Genomic DNA, 16,843 nt, shown 5'->3' on the forward strand with positions numbered 1-16,843 from the left:
TGTGTGCAAGATATATGTACATATATAAATAAATTAAATATATATAATTATACTGAGAAAGAGGCACTTAAAAATGAACGAAAATTTTCTAGATATTATATAAATTAGTGGCATGTATATTAACTCATATATGTATATGCATTTTAAATTAAAACACGAATTAATAATATGTATTTCACAAACAATTATAAATTAGTGAATTAAAAAAAACTACAACTCCATGTAAAAAATACAAATGCCATTTAAGCATGTTAACAAATTAAAATTGCAAAGGTCGTTTTCATTTATTCTTTTGTTTAATTCAAAACATACTTTTAATTTATATATTTTTTGATATAAGTAAAATTATATGTATAAATACATCACGAATATTGTCACGTATTACATTCATATTTGTATTGCTATATATACATAAAATCACCCAAAAAATAATGTGCATTACGAAATTTAAAATTTACATAAAATCATGTATATATATTAATTAAACAAACTACAAAACATTCCTGGTTTAAAACAAGTATGAAACTATACATAAATTTGCATATATCTTCTTTGTTAGAATTAATACTAGTTTTTTTTTTTTTTTTTGAAAAAATAACAGATCTTGAATTTGTATTCTTGCGGTAAATTGTCTGTACCCCTTGGTATAGATACATATATATTTGGTAATTTATTTTTGACCACAAGTTTTTTGTTTATGTGGGGATATATCATTTATTTCCCCAATACGCAATTTATTTGAGGTTATATAATTGGTGCATGCATATATAAATGAATTATGCACGTATACAAAAATGCATATGATTAAGCTCGTAGATACATAAAGTCCCACAATATATCTTCAAATTTCAAATATATACTAACCTAGGTATTCTGAGGTGTGGTGATAAAATTTCTTCTGTTATCCGTATTGTTTAATTGATTTCTTTGATTTATCAATGCTTGCACATATTGTTCTTCTCCCTTTTTTATAGTAACTTTTAATTTCTTTTTATGTGCTAAAAATCCGTTCATATATTTTACAGCATTAATTGCGCTATCTACATTGTCATATGAAACAAAAGCAAATCCTCTATTCCTTCCTGTATCTTTTTCAGTAGCAATATATGCAGAAATAATATTACCAAAAGGTGAAAATGCAGCTAATAAATCATTTTGAATCCATTCATTTGGTATATGAAAAATAAAAATATTTGCCCCTACAGGACCTGAAACTTCATTCATATTTAATGGATTAATAAAATCTTGATCCATTTTTCTAGGTTTATGCCATTGTGTTTGACCCGTTAATTCATTATGATAATATGGTCTTCCGTCTTCTTTTGAAAAATATTGTTTCCATGGTGATCGTATAGAATTATTATTATTTCTTTGTTGGTTTGAATTATTTTGCAAATTATAATTCATATGCATTGGATATCTATTAAATGAGTTTATATTCATATTTTTAAAATGTTGCGATTTCATATATGCATTATTATTGCTTTTGTTACTGTTATTGCTATTATTATTATTAATAGTATTTCCATTGTTATTGTTATCATCTATATTATTATTGTTCATCTGTAAAGGATTCATTAAAGCCCTATTTAGTAATTGCCTTTCTTGCAATTGATTTTTTGATTGTGCGAATCTAACTTCTATTGGTTTCTCTGCATTTTCAATAGCTATTTTTCCGTTTAAATTTTGTACAGCAAAAATTCCTTGCTCTTTATAATCATAATTAACAAAGGCACACCTTTTACTTACCCCGTTACTATTTTTCATAATATATACTTCTTTAACATTACCATATCGGTTAAATATGTTTCTTATTTGATCATCTGTTATATCTTTAGGTAATGAGCCTACAAATAATTTTGCTTCATTTTCATTAGCATTATTCATATTAATACCATATTTTTCTAATTCGCCTATAGCAAACTTAACTATTAATGGACCTAATGATTCGCATATTATTTTTTTTCCATGTAAATCTTCTATAGCCTTTTGAGCAAAATATATCGATTCCATTCGAACAAATACATTTGCTCTATTTGCATTTGGCTTCTTATCTTTGATAAAAACTACATCTTTTGTTGCTCCATATTCTTCAAAAATTAATTTTATATCATCTTCTGTTAAATTTTTTGGGATAGAACTAACGAATAACTTTACAGGTATTGAAGGTGCAGGGTTATATGGATTATTCATTTGATAGATGTATTGCGGTTGCTCATTTACTCTTGCTTCTCCATAAGACGATTCATTATTTTCATTGTTATATTGTTGTTGCTGTTGCTGCTGTTGTTGCTGCTGTTGTTGCTGTTGCTGCTGCTGTTGCTGTTGTTGTTGTTGTTGCTGCTGTTGCTGTTGTTGCTGTTGTTGCTGTTGTGTATTATTATTCATTTTATTAATACTATTGAAAAGTGAGTGTCAAAAAATATAACTATATATAAATATATATATATGTTCTATTACTTTATAAGGACATAAAATGTACTCCCAAAGGTACTTTCGGTAATTGCAACTTTGGTGAAAAAATGAATTAAACTAAGATGGACAAATCTTTGTTTTAAAATCGTAAATTTAATTGCATGAATATATATATGCACACATGTATACAAATAAATAAATAAATATATATGTATATATATATACAAATTCAGATATATATAAGCCTATTTGTAAAATTATAATGGAATAAGGTGACGAACATTTGTTTAATTATAAATTTACGTATGTATATAAGAATATTTTGTTTCATATATTTTTATTTTGCTATTCATGTAAAAAATATATACTTATATATTTGTGCAATTTTTAATATATATTTTTAGTTAATTTCTTAATAATTTTCTTTTATTTGTTTTACTATATTGTTTTTATTTTATTTACTAGTTTAATATATATATATATATTTTTTGAATTTTTTCTTTCAATTTGTATAAACATTTATATATCTCTATATTACGAAATCGTATTATTTAATATTATTTTTTTTCATATAAAAAAACAGTGTCAATATAGGAAAGCATGAACTTATATATTGATCTTCTATTTTGATAACATAATGAAGCATGTATCATATAAACATAATATTATTCTTTTGCTTTTTTAATATATATATTTTTTCTTATATAAATATTATTATACTAAAATGCGATAATAAATGTTCTCCAAAAAATACTTGAGTAAAAAAAAAAAAAAAAATAATAATAATAATATAAAAATGAAAAAGTGTACATTTTTATGTATTTTTAAAGAATCTTTTTCATGTAATGTTAAATTTTAAATTAATTCAATTGAATGTGAAAGAATTGAAATTTACTAATCACATGTGTATATTAATATAATGTAAAGTAATTTGTAGGCACGATATAAAAAATATGCTACGTAATAATATGCATTAATATAATTATAAGAATAAGCGAATATTTATTATACACATGTAATAAATATACCTTATATGCATAAATGCAAAATATTTTATGGTGATAAATATAAATATAAAAATTGAAGTTTCTATTATCTTTCACTTATTGTTACATCACACTATTATGTGCTAATTCATATTGTAATTTTATCTTTATTTTCGATTTTTTTTTTATGTACATTATTATATATATATAACGCTATATATTTATTTGTGCTTAAAATTACATCGTTAAATATATTTGATAAATGGCAATTAATTGTACATAAACTATATCCACGCGAAAAAGCATTATGAGCTATATATGATACTACTATATATATATATATGTACGTATGTAAGTACATATCTATATATTTTGTATATTTCTATGATTAGTTTAAAAGGAATATTACTCCCATACAATGATTTGTAACACTTTTTGTATTTGATTTAATACATATTTCACAATAAAATTTACGAATAAAATAATTTAATACATTATCAATCCTTATGCATTTGATATCTATATGTGAATTTATATATATAGGAATAATACATTTATAAGGTTATATTGATTTTAAAAACAATAGGTCCATTTTAATAAATAGTAAAAATTGTATACATATATTTTATTTAGAATATTATTTTCCCCCCAAACTTTTTGATATATGTGGAAATACATCGCTCTTTATTTTAAAAATACTATATATACTCGTTGTTTTAGCCCATATATTATTCGAAAAACAAATATATATAATAAAAAATTTTATCTTAGTGAATATGCTTATGTTCGCTACTTGTCCTTACGAACAATTATACCTATTACTATTTTTTATTTTATTTTCGTAAGTATAAATTGATTGTATTCGTTTAAAGGCATTTTCGACTGTTTCTGTGTGTTATGATATTAAGTATGGTTGTTTTCTAATTATTTAATTTTTTCAAAATATTCTCATTTTTATGTTTATAAATATTTTATATATCTTTATAAATTAAGAGGTATTAGAATGGGATATAGAAAATAAATATAGAAATATCTGTGAAATAATAAAAATACATATTAAAAAATCACCATTTGAATTATTAAACTCACCAATATTCAAACCAAACCTATACATTAAAAAAAAAATTCTGGAAACCATTAGTTGGATTCCTACACTGTGTACTATATTTTCACCATACTTTTTTATCTGTGTAATATGTGTTGATTATTTAAGTTTTTTTGTATATTTTTTATTGTCATTATCATTTGAGTAACAGTTATTTGAATAAATATAATAAATAAAAGGATGATATAATAAATAAAAGGATGATACAATAAATAAAAGGATGATACAATAAATAAAAGGATGATATAATAAAGAATAGTGGAGAGGATATTACAATTGAAAAAAAGGACAAAAATATAAAACTATTTATGCTATATCCTTAATTATAATACCGCCTGTATAAATCATTTCATTTATTCATTGGATAATGAAATGGTGAGGAATAATAAAAGTATTGAATGAGATTAAATGTAGTCAATGAAAATTACTTTAATGTCAAAAAAATTTAGTGTAATGTGAATATAGAGAGTAGCATTTGTCAAGGTACACACTAAAAGTTTGAGAGGTATATGTGAAAAAAAATATATCTAAAATTGTTTTTTCGGTATTTAATAAAAAAACAATCAAATAATTATTATTTTTAAATTGTTATTCAAATATTAGTTTTATTTGTTATAATAAAATAATTAAAATTTTTGTGCGCAAATATATATATATATACATTTAGCATTAAAATGACGGTTTGCAAAAATACATTTTTAAAATTCCTTTAAGATTATTGAAATAGTGGGGTAAAATATTTTATCAACAGGGAAAGATAATATAATATTCATTTAATATATTCAAGTGTTAATTACCATACAATGTAATATATAGCATTACTACATTTTTTGTTTTTTTGCAATATTGTATTAATTTTTGTATATTATTTTTTTAAAATATATGCTTTGAAAATTAAAATATAGATATATATTATATATACGCATATACCATTTTTAGCTCTATATATTTAAAATTATCATTTATTACACATGTGATGTATTAAAAAATAAATAATAATAGAAAAGAATTAGTGATATATAAACATATATCGACTGTGCTCATTTGTTTAAGAACATTTTTGAGACGATTCATTATATGTAAAACCACATCGTTTTAATGAATGCAATTTTGTAAGGTTCCTCTTTTTAATGAATATTACAAATTTTAAAATATTATTAAATAATTTATTATCTAAAGTAATGCAAAACTATGCATATTGAAGAGATATATGTATATATAATGTTGCATAACAATATAGTTCGATATCATTAGTGTGTGCAAAAATATATACATGGGTATATAGTTTTCAGTTTATAAATGTGGTATGTGAAATTATATATATTGGGCTCATACAATGCTTTATCTTTTGTTTGTGTGTTGCAATAATTGTAAATCTTTTAATCATTGAATATAACTGTTTTTTACATGGATAAACATTTTTTGTATATTTCAATAAATCAAATTAGATGAAAACAGCCACTAACAATTTTTTTCTTTACTTTAACAAACGATATTATAACCCTCCGAACAAAAGAAAATGGAGCAAACAAAATGACAAATATAAAACGAGAAGACCATTAGCAGAAAGCTTTAATATGCATAAAATCAACGTTAAAGGTGAATATTGGAAACAGAAGCATGTAGATAAACAATTTGTCGTTGAAAATGGGAATCAAGATATGATTAATGAGAAAAATAGTTTAAACTTTTTTGGATATCCAAATATATCATTACATAATAAATTAGGTGGTAGTCTATATATTGAACAAATGGATCCAATAACATTATGTATAATTATGAATAAATGTATAAGAGAAAATATATGTGAAAGCTATATATGGAGTAGCTTATTAAATAGGTGTACAAAGATAGCGCATAAAATAAATGGGAATTTGATAAGTTACATTTTTAAATACTCATCACAATCTGAATATTATAGTCATTATTTTTTTCTTACAATGCTTGGTAATATATCATCTTATTTATATTCTTTAAATTTGAAATGTTGTGGAAATATATTATATGCAATGAATAATAATAGCAATTTTTATAATGAAGAAATATATAATAAAACAATCGAGCACAGTTCTTTGCTTATTTTAAACAGGAATGATATTGATATTAATAGTGTGTTATCTATAATTAATTCATTTTACCCTTTTCGAGACAATAATTCTAATAGTACAAAGAAATTGGAATATTCAAATATTCAAAAAAATGTAAATAACGCATATATATTATTTGATAGTATATCAAAAACATTTAATAGGTATGATTTAGATTTGGGTGAGATTGATAGCATATGCTCGACTTTATTAGTGTATTGCATGCTAAATAGGATAAATATATTTTTCCAAGAAAAAAATATTAGTGTAGTAAATAAACTATTAAATTATTTGAATAATAATATTGAAAAGCTGAATATAAAGCATATATCTATTTTATGTTACACATTTTGTATTTTTAAAAATAAAATAGATCTACGATGGAATCATATATATAAAAAAATAGAAAGTGATTGTTATTTACTGGATAATGATTATATATCCATTTTATTTTATTCAATGAAAAATAATATATTGAAGAAAAATATAATTTATAATAACTTATTGAATAATATAAATGCTACCTCACTAGAGAATATTAGTTTAATAACAAATTCATTTTTAAAATCAATAGATATGGCTAAGCAAAATAATACACACACTGGTTCCAGTTTTGATCTAAAAGGTAAATTCGACGGAAGGAAAAGGAATAGAATTACAACTAGCGATAATCATGTTAAAGAAACAGAAATTAAGAACAACATGCATGACAATACTGATGGTGAAATAAAATTAAGTTATTCATTTAATCTATTTAATAATTTTTTGTATGGTAAGATAAAGTATAATATTAGCAATTTTAACCCATATCAAATATATTTAATATTTAAAGGTTTGTGTGAAACAAAATTAGAAAATGATAAAGTCATTGATTTAAAAACAAATATTATAAAAGAGATAAATAAGCACATTTATACAATGCCGATTTATTTATTATCGTATTTTGCGAAAATATTTACTGATAATTATATAAAAGAAAATGAATTAATAAACTCAATAAAAGATATTAGTTTAATATATTTGAGTATTTATAAAAACATAAATATACACGATAGTGAGTATACTATAAATGAAAATTCAACGTTAATAGAAGAATATTATAAAAATGTAAGTAATGATAAAAAAAACATAAAAAATGATATAAATTTTATATATAGCGAAAAGACAAAAGAAATTAGTTATTTATCAGATAAATATTTAATTGATCTTAATTTATATAATACTCAATTTAAAATTTTAAATGAAAAATTTGGTATAACCAATGAACAAATTAAAAAAACATTTCAAAATTCCCAAGATAAATTTTTTAATTATTATTTGAGTGAAAAACATTTATCTAATTTTATTTATTTCTGCACAATATTGGATAATGAAAGTTCGCTTCCTTATTTTAATGAAATCAAAACTATAGTAGAAAATAAAATAATGGATAGACAATTAAAATTTACTCCTTCAAATATTTTATATATTTTCAAAACATTAGATTATTTTAATTTTTTGAACACAACAAATACATTTTTTAACTTATTATTAAAGCAACTGTGTGAACAAATATTTTCGATTAACACATCAACCTTTTTTTCGATTCTACAATTATTTTACAAGCATAAAATTTCACATTATTATTTTTTAAAAAAGTCAACTTATATAATCAATATGAACAGGTATTTTCAAATATTATATTTCTCTATGTTCGTAAAAAATTAGCCAATTGTTATTCAAGTAAAATTTGTATATTCATATAACTCAATTATTTCATTTTTCTTTCAATATAGGTACGAATTAGACCCAAATTCATTAGTGACCATTAAAAACATGATTTTTGAATTGAAAAAGTTACTTTAAAAAAAAACAAGTTAATATAGTGTTAAACTAGTGCCCCAAACGAGTATATATTTATAGATATGTTTTCACTTTAAGATATATTCCAATTGTGGAATAAAAATAAAACGACGGTTTTGTTATAGCTATCATTCTTAGTAATCCCGTTTAATTATGCAGATTTAGTTAATATTTTTATAATTTTTTAATATTTGTTAATATTTTAATTTTTTGTTTTTTCCGTATTAGTTTTGGGTCGCTCTCTTATTTGAGCTGTCTGATATTGAAAGCGTCTTATACCTATTTGTTGCATTATATTATTATGTAAATGTTTTATTATATTGGCCATACATTTTGGCTAGTTTAACTCATTTCAATTTACAAATTAATATCTTTGTATAAATTTAAAAGGGTTATATAATACCTTAATGTTGCTTTCTATCATTTATTTTTTAATAATTAATACTAAATAATATTTAAAAGAAAAACATATATGTTTTTAGTTTTCATTATTACTATTTCATGCATAGTAAAAATGAATAATAATATAGCTAATATAGCACATAGATTAATAATGCTTTAAACAAAAATTGAAGATCAAATGATCTTTAAATATGTAAAACAATGTATGATACAAATATGGAACGAACATATTTTGAAATATTTATATTATTGTATAACCTTAAACACAAAAAACAAAATATAAATAATTAACTAATAATTTCCGGATACATATCAGTTATGATACTATAATTATTTTTTTTTATAATTTAACTTGCTTTTTGTAATTCTTCATTTTCACTTCCTTCAAATCCTTTGTATATTGATCTAATACTATTTTCTTGGACTTCATAATGCGGGGTGCCGTTATTATCTGATTTAATCATATTGAATACTACTATTCCAGAATTTTTGATTTTATTTGTTTTAGATATATGAGGCGTCTTTAAAAAATTATTAAAGAATATTTTAAACCAATTACTATGGCCAAATATGATAAAAATATCATCATTTTGGGAAAATATATAGTCTAGCGTATCAATAAACTTATTTGTTGAATTTTTATTCCTTAAATGTATTTTTGTTTTAAGTAATTTTCCAACTTTTTTATAAAAAACGCTTTCGACTTCTGGTTTAACATATTTATTATCATAATATTGGAATAGTGGAAGACAATCAGGATTTCTGCTAATTTCTTGTAATGAATTTAAAATACTAATATTATCCTTACTTGTATTAATTCTATTGTATAACGAAATAAAGCAGGTAGATATTGTTCTTCTTAAATCAGAGCATAATATAGAACTTTCATATTTTGAAGTATTATTAATAATTTTTATATGATCTTCTATACTCAAATTTATTATTTCATCAGGATCATATTCCTTTTCATCATTACTTATTTCAGTATACATATCGCTATCACCATTTTCGTCGTTATTATTTTCATTATCAGAATTTTTAGTGCTCATAGCATCATCTGATTTATTATTTAGATTTTCAATTAAGAATTTAAAATACTCATTATCTAATGTTTGATTTATATCATTTTTTTTTTTTTCCTCTTTGTCATTTGATATATCATTATCAGTTTTTTTTTTTATTCTTCTCCTTGTTTTATTATAAAAATTTTTTATAGAACCTTTTCTAATAAGTTCCATGCTTTTCTGACTTTTATTTTTTAAATCATCCTCCTTGGTATTATTACATGGTTCTCTATAACAAATTAGAGATTCCTGATTAATTCCATTTTGACCCTGATTCAAAAAGTTTAATAATTCTATTGATTGCATAACACCAGCATTACTTAAAGGAGAATCGACTAATAGTGTTTTTTTATCAAATAAAAGACATAGTTCATATATTAATAATAACCCTAAATCAACAATCATTTGTGTTGATATTTTTTTATTTATAACACTGTTCCATACAGACTCTGCATGTCTAATAAAATAAATAGTTTTTATTTTAACATTTTCATCATTTTTTTCTTTTGGAATATCATCTTTTTTAGTTTCTTCAGAATTATTTTGAACTAACTCTGATTCATTATATGATATGTATCGTACAAAAACATTATTTATTATTTTTAATTTACGAAAGAAATTGACTAATACTGATCCAAAAGAATCCTTTAGCATATGCCCATGCAAAACGATATTTGCAAGCTTCTTATTTTTGACCCTTTTTGAGTTTATATATTGCGTCCTCCGCGAATTCTTTCTATGTACATATTCAAATATCCCACTAAATATAAACAGCATAGAAAAAATCGCAATAATACCTATTACTATCATTTTGTTTATCTACTATTTATACATGCGAATATATAATAGTAATAATAAGTCAACAAATAAATTTAGCTACAAAATAATAACTTATATAGTTTTATTGACTGAAATTGTGTTGAAAACATAATGGAATGTGAGTCTTCAAAAAAATATATTTAGTGATCATTTTCTTTAATATGACATACTACCATTTTATGGCAATTTCCATTTTGTTTTATAATGGGGCCAAAAAAGACTTCAACAGATTGTTATAATTAAAAATATATCAAATATGCAAAAATAGTCGTGATCATATTAGCCACATTATTAAAATTTTTTATCAAGCATTAGTCAAACATTGCATAAATTAATTTATCAATAATCAAATATATATATTATTACTAAATCAATTTAAAGTTATGCAAAATAAAAAAAATGCTAAATAACACTATATGAAAAAAAAATTATGCGGAATAAAAAATTGTACTATATAAAAAGTTATGCGAAATAAAAAATTACAATACAAATGTGGCAATAATAAAACTTTTCTTCGAGTTTTCGATTTATTTATTAACCACCGCGTACAAAAAATTGTAACTATATAAAATTTATACTAAACAAATATATACTTAATATATTAATTGAAAAATTTATAAAAAACTGTTTTATTTTTTTTAAACAATGCATATATAATTTTTATGATTTTATTGAACATGCCAAACCAAAAATAGTACCCATCAGATATTAGTTATACATGGCAAAATATAAAATAATAAATATTAAAAAAATATATGTATATATATAAAGCATTACAAATATGTAATGTAAAAATAAATTAAATAATATGAAGGAATGAAATAAAGATAGTATTAGGAGAAATTTTCATAAAAAAACAATCAAAAAAAAAACCCCAAAAAGGTGAATAAAAGAAAATAAATGACGAAAACAATAAAACGTTAAAACAATGAGAAGAATAATATTTTTTTAATTATTTGAATGAATTTAGACGAGAAAAAAACAATGACGATGTTACTTCAATCTACCTAAGTTATATTTTTCAATTATTTCGAATATTTAAGAAAATAATATCGTACATTTATTTTTTTGTTTTATTTTTTTATTTACCAACTTTTTTTATATAAATATATTCTCTCTTACTTTAAAGTCTTTCTTAATCCATTTTCTAAATTATCCAAACTTAAAATGGGTAATTTTCTGAATAAGGCATATATAGAATATAGGTTAATTAAAATGCAATATATATATTTTATTTTTAGAGTATAATTACTTGCGCATTTAGTTCTTCATTACTAGTAATTCCTATAATGATAAAGAAAGATCAACGATGTGCATTATTATTATAGTTATAATAAATATATTTATTATGTACATAAGTGCATTCACATAATTATTTATATAAAAAGAACATGTATGCATATATTTATATACGCGTTCCATGGCGGACATGAGTTATTATGTATTGTCTTTTCATGTTTTAGAATATTATATTTTTGTTTCAAATTATTTTTGATTGTTTCTTTATTTAAATTCAAATCGCGATTTTCATGATTCTCCTTATTAGTTTCTTCTAAAACGATTTGTTCATCGTTTCGTTTATATTGTCTATTGGCGTCATTATGATAATTATCAGTATATTTGTAAATTTGATCCATAGTAAAGGTATTTGGTGCCATTGTATGTTTTGGATAGCTACTACTTAAATTGAAAATTTCACTATTGCCATTGTTATTATTGCTTGGGGTGGAAACAGTTGGAATGACATGTCCAAGACCCCAATTGCGGGTACTATCGCAATTTTTTTCGATATATCCATTTTGAATATTTTTTTCGAAATTATTACTAGTATTAAGTTGAGGCGGAATAATATTTCTATCTGAATTTTTATTTGCAGGGAAATTATAATTTTGTTGTAAATTATTTAAATTGTTTGTTTTAGTTTTTAGGAAAAACAAATTATTTAGTTCGGGGATTTCATCAGGCGTGTTCATATTAATTTCATTTTCTTCAATAAGTTTTTCGTTGGTGCAAATTCCATGGGTTTTATGTTTACCACTTTTATGTAGGATTTTTTTAAACATGGAAATAATATCATGAGGCTTTTTTTCGTTATTAGATACATAGTTATATATATTATGATTTTGTATATCTTTATGTTTTTTATTATATTTATGACAATTATGACATTTTTCATATGGAACTTGAGTTGATATATTTTGAGAGGATTGAACTCCACATTTTATATCACCCTCTTCAATCTTGTTACTATCGCTAGTATTACTACTTTTATGGTTATTAATTTTATTATTATTGCCTTCATTTTGAGAATCAAAGGGTTTTAAATTATGATCTGTGTTAATGTAGCTAAATTGTTTGTTATTTCTTAGCTGGGTTATGCATTCGTTTTTATTTACATTATTTATATAATCTAAAGCGTCTTTATTTTCTACAATATTCATATTTTCTTGTTTATTTACACTATTTTTAATATTCAGTAACTTTTGTTTCATTTTTGATGTTTTTAATTCAATCAATTTATTTTTTAAATACAAAAATTTCTCATCATTATATAATTTATTGTAATCATTGTTCTCATTTTTATCCGAATATACAGATTGTGCACTTTGTATAGTATCCTTTTTATAGGTACTATTATTATTATTATTTTCAATGTGGTTATATTCGTTAATGCATTTTTGTATTGATAAACTTCGTTTACCATTATTGTCATCATCATATATCTGATTATTTTCATTTACCTTACGTTTTTTTTTATGGTCATATTTTATATCATTACATTTGTGTATAAAGCTATTTTTTTTACTCGAAATATCGGTGTTTTGTATTTCTTTATAATTATGCACATCAACATTTATTATTTCTTTCGTTCCATTATTATTATCATTATAATTGTTATTTATATTTTCATTATGATGTAAAAATTGATTGTTTAAGATAAAGCTTCCTATTTGGTTATTTAGATTGTTTATATAATCATTTATTTTAATAAATAAATTGTCGCTTTTTTGCATAAGCAAATAATTATCTACTTGATCTTCTAAATGTCTAATTTGCATTTTTATGTTATTTGTTTGATTACGTGTTTTACTATTAAAACTTTTAATTAGCTCATTATATTCTCCATTTATTGTAATCTTGTTTATTTGTTTATTTAGGTTGTGAACATTTTTTGTTATTTGTTCATATATTTTATTAATTTTTTCATTAAATAAGTTATAAATTTTACTATTTAAAATATTTAATTCATTATTTATATTATTAGTTTGATTTTCACACATTTGAACATCCAAAGAACTTATTTTATTGCTTAATATATTTGTTTTCATATGTTTTTTATTATTTATTTCTTCAATTATTTTATTCAAATTTTCCATTTTATTGTTAATAGAATTCATTTCTTTATGTACATTAAAATTGTTTTCATAATTATGACTTTGTTTATTTTTTGAAGTGGTGTCGTAATATATATCCCTATTATTACAATAATTGCTTGAATTATTTTCGAAACTTTCATTATCATTGCCCATTTTCATTGTGTTATTTTCTTTACTATTTATAGACACCTGTTCAATAGGTTCCTTATTAACATGCACATCCTCATATGGATTTTGAATTAAGTTGATTAATAGCTTTGAATTTTGCTGATTTTTATATTTTTTATACATTCCATTGTTTTCTTGTGAGAATTCAGATTTATCAATGCTTTCGATATATGTTTGGTTATTCACATAAATATTATTTGTTTTAAATTCGTTCTTATGTTTTGTATATGTTTTGGAAATTATTTCTTTTGATTGGAAAACTTCTTCAATTCTTTTATCAATATTATTATTTTTTTCAGAGAATATATCATAAAATATATTCACTTTACTTTTGTTACTGTGTCTATTTTCCTCATTCTTGTTGTCACAACTTAGGAAGGAGACTTTTTGAGAAGTGCATATCTCAGATATATTTTTACAATTATCTAAAATAATCGGAGTAGAATCATCAATCTCATTTTGATTATTTTTTTTTGAGGTATCATTGGCACTTATTATATTAATTTCGTTTTTATTCCTATCAAAAACGAAAATATTATTAACATCATTTTCTTTGTGATTTACTGAATTATCTTGTTCTTCAATTTGGTCACTTTTTAATTTTTCTTGATATTTTACAACATTATTTATTTTTTCTTTTAAATATTGATATCTATTGCTTTTGTTTGTTTCATTTTTTTTATCATTTGAGGCTGTATTTATAGAAACCTTTTCTACACCATGACTTGTGTAAATAAACATGTCAATTGCTTCCTTTCCCTTGTCTTCTTGAGAATTATTTTCGTTATTAAAATATGCTTCTTTCCCTAATAATGTTAAATATTCGATACGGCTGAAAAAAGAGGGTAATGAAAATATAAGCGTGTTTATATAACAACTTATTAATTGTTTTTCACATTGTTATTTTTTATATGATAAGCACCTTTTTTTTTTAGTGACACCATTGTTTTGTTTGTTCTAAGCAAATAAAATTATTAAAAATAATGTCCATATTGATGTTGTGATAATAAGTTCAAATATACAACCATATATACATAAGTATGAATGATTATTTATATAACAATATTGTAAATTATGCGAATTATAATTACGACAAAAAGGAATTAATAAAAAATATTAATGCAAATAAATAAAATATAGAAAAATAAATTTAGTTTCGACGCGTCATAATTAAAAAATAGCTTACATTATTTAAGACCCATGTGTTATTCTTGTGAATTATGTTGTCATTTTTCATTATTTTCGCATTTAAAGTAAATATATATACATACTATTTTTTTATAACAAATTAAAAAAATACAAGGGAACGTATTAAAGATGTGTTTCCATTTTGTTTATATGCTCTATATTTTTTGATGAGAAAGTAAATAGTGTATCTATATAAATTAGATATGCATATATATACATATATGCTTATTTCATACTTGTTATATATTTAGCTTGTGATATTTCAAAATAATCCAAATTAAACATGTTCATATTTTGGCATAAGGCCAGAAAAATATTGTAGAAATTAAAGATTCTACAACGAAAAGAAATATACACAGAATTACGCTATGCGCATATTTATAAAATGACAAATTTGTGAAAAATTTGTTGATAGGGAAATAAAATTGTTCAGATAAATAATATTATGAAATAAATTAAAAAATATATATTTTGTAATGTTTAAATGAAAAAAAATATTAAAATAATATAAATTTGAAGATATAATTAATTAAAAAATTTTCATTTGTTTTTTTCTTTTATACACACATTTGTATTTTAATTATTTTTTATATTGAATTATATATACATTTATGTATACTTTAGTATATCATAATTAAAAAAAAATTAGTAGCAAAATTTTGCATGGTCATTTGGCTCCTACATTTTTTACTTATCGTGTAAATTTACCGAACGAAAAATGTTAATAAATTATTTCTTTAAAAATGTACAATGAATATATATATTATCATTTTATGTTTGAAGCTATATTTATATATGCTACCAACAAAAAATAAAAAATTGAACAAATTATTGATACATATAATCTCATTAATATGGTACAATATAATCATTTATCCACATATTTATTTTAGCTTACAATTTTATTTTATGTTATAATTTTTTTTTCTTTTTTTTCCAAAATAAAATTAAGAAAATAAAAACATTTTAAATGATTATATATGCATAAACTTTGGGAATATATATTTTAATGTATTCATTAAATATACATATATATATATATATATATATATATATATATATATTGTGATGATGTATAAGTGATGTCGTGGGAAATACGAACAAATATATATTTTTTACTAAAAAAGCATTAAATGACAGTATATATGTCTTTATTTCATTTTCAGTATTTTTATAAAAAAGTCGAATAAATCTATTATTTTAAAAAACAAAGGTAAATTAATAAGCTAACTGAAGGCGGATGGTTAATATATGTTGTTTATTTGTCTTAACCAAAATATGAAGGAATATAATTATGTTTAAGTTGATAATAATATTGTGTGAATTTAAAATTTGTGTGTATATATCGTCCCTTTTTTTAACAAATATTTGAATTAATTTTTTTCTATGC

At 21.8% G+C, this 16,843-nt stretch overlaps 4 protein-coding genes across 4 annotated transcripts; 1 reads left to right on the forward strand and 3 right to left on the reverse strand.

Moving 5' to 3' along the window:
* Positions 1 to 864: 864 nt before the first annotated feature.
* On the reverse strand, positions 865 to 2,388 carry PY17X_1035100 (ribonucleoprotein; the record flags this gene model as incomplete). Its single annotated transcript, XM_724528.1, has 1 exon — positions 865 to 2,388. The coding sequence occupies one exon, from the start codon at positions 2,386 to 2,388 to the stop codon at positions 865 to 867; it is 1,524 nt and encodes a 507-aa protein (XP_729621.1).
* A 3,566-nt stretch (positions 2,389 to 5,954) lies between these two features.
* On the forward strand, positions 5,955 to 8,438 carry PY17X_1035200 (conserved protein, unknown function; the record flags this gene model as incomplete). The annotated part of the gene is made up of 2 exons (XM_022956335.1): positions 5,955 to 8,257; positions 8,369 to 8,438. 2 exons carry the CDS (start codon positions 5,955 to 5,957, stop codon positions 8,436 to 8,438), a joined length of 2,373 nt encoding a protein of 790 aa, XP_022813388.1.
* A 746-nt stretch (positions 8,439 to 9,184) lies between these two features.
* On the reverse strand, positions 9,185 to 10,711 carry PY17X_1035300 (conserved Plasmodium protein, unknown function; the record flags this gene model as incomplete). The annotated part of the gene is made up of 1 exon (XM_719096.2): positions 9,185 to 10,711. One exon carries the CDS (start codon positions 10,709 to 10,711, stop codon positions 9,185 to 9,187), a length of 1,527 nt encoding a protein of 508 aa, XP_724189.2.
* A 1,385-nt stretch (positions 10,712 to 12,096) lies between these two features.
* On the reverse strand, positions 12,097 to 15,502 carry PY17X_1035400 (conserved Plasmodium protein, unknown function; the record flags this gene model as incomplete). The annotated part of the gene is made up of 3 exons (XM_022956336.1): positions 12,097 to 15,097; positions 15,188 to 15,222; positions 15,452 to 15,502. The coding sequence occupies 3 exons, from the start codon at positions 15,500 to 15,502 to the stop codon at positions 12,097 to 12,099; spliced, it is 3,087 nt and encodes a 1,028-aa protein (XP_022813389.1).
* Positions 15,503 to 16,843: the final 1,341 nt, after the last annotated feature.

Source organism: Plasmodium yoelii (assembly GCF_900002385.2).
Source record: "Plasmodium yoelii strain 17X genome assembly, chromosome: 10".
NCBI lineage: Eukaryota > Apicomplexa > Aconoidasida > Haemosporida > Plasmodiidae > Plasmodium > Plasmodium yoelii.